The sequence below is a fragment of the Vollenhovia emeryi genome, unplaced genomic scaffold, assembly GCF_000949405.1.
Source record: "Vollenhovia emeryi isolate VEMERY1.0 unplaced genomic scaffold, V.emery_V1.0 DF939934.1, whole genome shotgun sequence".
Classification (NCBI taxonomy): Eukaryota; Metazoa; Arthropoda; class Insecta; order Hymenoptera; family Formicidae; genus Vollenhovia; species Vollenhovia emeryi.
The window spans coordinates 1-5,582 of NW_011966432.1; the positions used below are offsets into that span (position 1 = coordinate 1).

Genomic DNA, 5,582 nt, shown 5'->3' on the forward strand with positions numbered 1-5,582 from the left:
ACCGAAGAAACGTTCGAAATCACTCTCGGTGACTGTAGCATGTTCGTCGGGATACAGATTTGTCGCGATAGAGAATTGAGATCGATGTTTATACATCAGACAGCGTACGCGACAAAGATTCTAGAGCGGTTCGGAATGAGCCAAGCGAAGGGGGTATCGGTACCGGCAGACCCTTATTCTATTTTGTATCCGGTAGAAAAGGACGAGAAGAGACAGTTGTCGGTCCCGTATCGGGAGGCTGTCGGTTCGTTACTGTTTCTCGCGGGTGTAACGCGTCCCGATATAGCGTATTCGGTAAACACTGTAAGTAAATTCTTAAACAATCACGACGAGAGTCACTGGCAGGCGGTCAAACGAATCTTGTCGTATTTAGTTAAAACCGTAGATATCGGTATTGAGTTTCGCGCGGACGAGTCAGGAATCAATCTAGTCGGGTACTCAGACGCAGACTTTGCGAGCGACGTTGAAACGCGCAGATCCACAACAGGGTACGCGTTTCTCATAGCAGGCGGAATAGTAACGTGGTCGTCTCAGCGACAGAAAATGGTATCGTTGAGCACGACCGAGGCGGAATACGTAGCAGCGGCTACCGCAGCAAAAGAGGCAGTGTGGCTTCGGAAGCTGCTCTCAGGTATCGGTTTTAAACAAGATAAACCGACCGTCTTGTGTATCGATAACCAAAGCGCGATACGACTTGTTAGAAAGTTCCATAAGAGAACCAAATATATTGATATAAAGTATCACTATATTCGGGAACAGGTCGAGAATTGTGAAATAGATACGAAGTTCGTACCTACTGAAGTGCAATTAGCTGATATATTTACAAAGGCACTTCCAAGGGATAGGTTTGGTAAACTGTACACGAGTCTCGGTTTATATGCGAAACGCTCCGACGGCGGAAGTATTAAGGCAGGTCGTCACATTTCGTACGCGGGAGCGCGAGCATGCACGAAAATTGCCGAGCGTGGCAACGAATAATTTCGAGTCTCGCGATCACGCGTACTAAGTCACGGTCACAGTCGCTGCACGACGGTAACCGACAGAAGTCGGCTTGTACACACGTTCTCCCTTTGTGAAAAATAAACGCGAATTGTACTGTGAAATCTCAAAAGCAATCTCTCTCCGTAATCCACTTTTCCTAAATAACATAGCCTCATCATAAGCAACACCGTCATGCAGAAGAACTACGTCAATAGGAGGCCACTAAACGCGACGAAAAAGAACGAAAAGAAAGGCAGAAGATCGAAAAGCAAAAAGCTGCAGAGGAACGGAGACAGCATAAAAAGAAGCTCGATGAGCAAATTAAACAACTGCAGCAGCAAAAAAGAGAAATCATAGCTAAACTAAAAAAAGAAAAACGAGGAGGATAAATAATGTTGAACTATTTTTATTTCTTATAAACTGTTTCCAAAGATGATATACTTTAAGTTTTCGCTTCTAAAAATCTTAATTATAATACTTATAATTACTATTTATATTTTTTAACTCTAATGATGTATAATTCATAAAATTATTTATTGAACTCCAATGATTAAATAAATATGATTATTTATCAAATTTGTCTGCTTATTTCTAGTGGTTACTTATAGGGCAGGTCAAATGGAACCACTGGTACCACTCCATTTTCAGTGGTTGCCGAGTGGTTACCTATTGGGACATGGCATACCTGTTATATTTTGAACCTTTTTATTACAATAATTGTATAAAACACGTTTGATTTTTTTATTTTTCAACTCGTTAATATCTAAAAATCAAATAAAACAATTTACTTAAACGAAAACATTAAAATAATTCTTTTTAATCAAGGTTGAAGGGAGGAGGTTCCTTGAGTGGTTCCATATTGGTACATTTACCTTAGTACACACATTGCACATACTTTTATTTTTTAGCAATTTTCTCACAACAAATCCACTAATATGTGCTACTACATCTTCTACAAAAGGACTCAATGACCATAATGTAGATAAATAGTCGTGATCAAATATATCGATAGACGTTTCTTTTTCCTCATCACAAGGTAGATTGTTAGTGATAGAATTTTTCGCTGACGTAACATACAATATTTGAATGTCATTAATTAAACAGTTTCCTTTTTCGGAAGCGGAAATTTCATGTCTGACTAGTAGTCTTTTATAGCTAGTCTCAAATTGCATTGCACTAGGATTATCATTAAATCCTCCTTTGCTCCTAAGTGCGCTGAAAAAAGTTTCTAAATGGTCTTGGCTGATTTTATATGTTAACAAATATTGGAGATCGACATTTTTCAATTCTGTAAACAAATCAAACATATTTTTTAAACATACAATAAAGCCGAGGAACCCAATTTTCCGATTTCCAAGTAAGATGGACTTTTTGTTATTATCTTCTAACTGCAAAATGTAGTTTTCGAGAGTATCAGCGTAACCTTTCAATTCATTAAAATTATCGTCTGTAAGAGCTACACGACACTTTTTAAGTTTCGAAAACTTAGATCTGACATTTAACAAATCAAATATATCGTTGAATACTTTGCAAAATTGTGCAGTGGCTTTTGGGGATTTCAAATAATTTGGACGAGATTTTTCAACAAATTGCAAAGCACAACTGACGCTTTCACTTAGCGTCTGAGCTGCTAGCTTTACATTCATTTTGTTTGTTTGATATGTGATATGTTTCTTTGTAATCTTAGTAGCAGCTCTTAAACCTTCTTCTTCCTGCAATTTATGAAGAAGAACTATATCTTCCCACAAGATTTCTTCCCCACCAAATATTAAAATTGATTTGTCTCCTAGAGTGTTCCTTACCAATTTTAACATATGGCATGGATCAAAGAAACAGTAAATCTTGTTCTGCGTTGCCGGATCAATGAAGTAAGGTTTAAAATTTTTGCCGATTTCAAAGTTTGCATATAAACAGGTGCACTGTTTGAGAAATTTCCTCCCTTTCGAATCTCGTCATGAGATCGAAAGATCGCGAAATCTCCGTGAGCGCTGCGAGTGGATCGGGGGGTGAGAAAGGACGTGCAACGTGGCGAGAATGACTACGATTCGGTTGTTAAAATGAGTTAACTGTTTAATTGTATGTACACTATATACAGTTGAGCGTTACCGAGGCGTATGATTGAGGTGAGCGAGTCCGTCGAGCTCTCTTGTTCGCACAAGACCGTCGGGGATGTGCCGCCCGTTGAGCCGGTGGCCGGCTACAAGCGAGCGTGCACGTACAAAATGAGAGGCCTTTGCGCAGAACACCGATGCACTCGACTTGAGCACTTAACTAATGAGTCTGTCCAGGGGTTAGCACTAATTGTCAATGTGAGCTAACAAGCACTGAGATCGCACTTGTTCCCGTGAGCGCGAGCGCGATACTTTTTGTCTGCCGATGCGAACTTTACCACAGCTTACAACGGCTGCTTTCACACGACTACTGAGCTCTCTGAGCTTGCGCGCAAGCCCGCGAGCCATGTTCACGGGCCCGTCACGTGCTCGTTACCCGGCCGCGCGGTCGCGCGCGCGGTACCACTGGGCCTTGCAAATAACCGTGAGATGGCGAGGGCAGTACAATTGAGATAACTGGAGGAATCTCAAACATGCACATATTAATATTGACGCTGGCTCCATCAAACGTTAACGATCGTACAACAATACCCGATTCATGTATGAATTCTAAACATTTTTGCAGCAAACTAGATCTCTCTTTACCATTTAATGATTTTATCAAAAAATACCCAACGGGCACTTTCCAGTGACCATTTATCGCAACAAGCATAAAAACCAATGCGTGCCTCGCTCTTTCAGGATTATCGCAATCAATCTCTCCATTTACTCCAAGATCAACGTATCCGTAGTACCTTCTCCCGTCGTAATCTATTGACTCACGAATTGCAACCTCATCGATTACCAGATTGCACAGAATTGGCACTTGGCTTTGTTTGACTTTACATTTTAAAGCGTGAAATACCTCGTCTGTGAATCCAGGTCTCCCATTTATAACACTGTACCACTTACGAATAGTGGAACGTTCGGGTAAAAGATTTTTAAATTTCGCCTGACGTAGTCATAAGCCTTTGAGGAATAAAAATTCAAAGTCAGTGCAAACTTCCTCAACTCCTCTGAATATTTTTTCTTCAATCCCTTCTTCCTCTTCAATATCTCATGTATGATGTCAGGACTTCCATTCTAAATATTGAAATAATAATGGAATTTTTATAATAAATCAGTGTAAATCAATCCATTGTAAGACAGCAAATTATATAAAATTATAATTACGTATGAATTCTAAAAATTCATTGACAATTTATGCTATATACAAATTCTTATCTAAATAATTTTTAACTAATTCTTAATTCTTAACTTCAAAATAGTTGCATTTACAATTGGAGTTATCAGTTATCAGTAACGTTGTAATGTAAACTTTACCATTAAATTGTCGAACGCACTTTCAGAAATTAAATTCTTTCGTTTCAACTCAGTTAACAAGTCTTTCATGCTTTTTATACGCGCACGTAATCTATTTCGTGACTGTTGCAATGATTTAATAGTCTTCTTATGTTGACCGATAACTCGTCGTGTCAGAGCTATAGCTCTTTTTGCCCGTCGAGGTGTAGCTAAATGTGGCGTTCGAATGTCGCCAACGTATCGAGGTTCGGAAACAGGAGGTGTCCTTGGAGGTGTCCTTGGAGGCGTCATTGGAGGTGTCCTTGGAGGTGCCCTTGGAGGTGTTTGACAATTCACTGAAAAAGTACCCAGGTAGCACATGGTGGTAAATATATGTTTTAAATACGTTTCTTAAACGTATCTAACAATAAGACTTTATAAACGTTTAGGAAACGTATATAAAACGTATATGTATCACCGTGTGCTACCTGGGTATATAATTATTAATACTACTATTACGTGTAACTTTATTATTATTATTTATTCTTCAATTAATTTATTGGTTAATATTACATATTTATTAATTATAATATATATTAATATATATTTTAATATATATTATTGCAAATATATTAATATAAATTATTACCTTCAATCGCTGTAGATACAGTATTAGCTGCTGTCTGAGAATTGTCAGAGGATGTATTAGCTTCCACAACACCAGCTTCCACGGACACAATTTTATTCAAATTTGGTTTTTTCATTAGTGATTGGCATTCGTAATCTATTGTATTTGATCTAAAATTGTACATAGCCGTACTAAATTAAATGTGTAACGGAGGCGACAGGGGAGGCGCGGGCAGTAGAAAGAGACGCACGACGATATGCGAGTACAAGCGAGAGAGCAATAGCGACGCGGTTGCCGCATCAACTTTAGCCGGCAACGCCGCGCCTGCCCCTGCTGTCTCTACCCCGCGCGCCTATACTCTGGGAGGTATAAAAGCCCTTCCGGAGCAGGCGATTTAAGTCAGTCTTGCCTCGGAGCACCGAGCGACGACAACCGGCGGTGGATGCCTCCCACATCCACTGCGGTATACGCCGAGTACACGGGTGCTCCCGTCAATCGGCAGTATACCATTCCGGAACACATGACAGTGGAGGCGCTACTCCATCGTGTGCCCCGACCCACAGTAACGTACACCTAACGGGATGCTTCCCGGTGTACACAGG

General features: G+C 39.9%; 1 protein-coding gene across 1 annotated transcript; it reads right to left on the minus strand.

Moving 5' to 3' along the window:
* Positions 1-4,132: 4,132 nt before the first annotated feature.
* LOC105556556 (leiomodin-2-like) lies at positions 4,133-4,866 on the minus strand. The gene has a single exon (XM_012003651.1). The coding sequence runs from the start codon at positions 4,731-4,733 to the stop codon at positions 4,368-4,370; it is 366 nt and encodes a 121-aa protein (XP_011859041.1). The 5' UTR covers positions 4,734-4,866; the 3' UTR covers positions 4,133-4,367.
* Between the last annotated feature and the right edge of the window lie 716 nt (positions 4,867-5,582).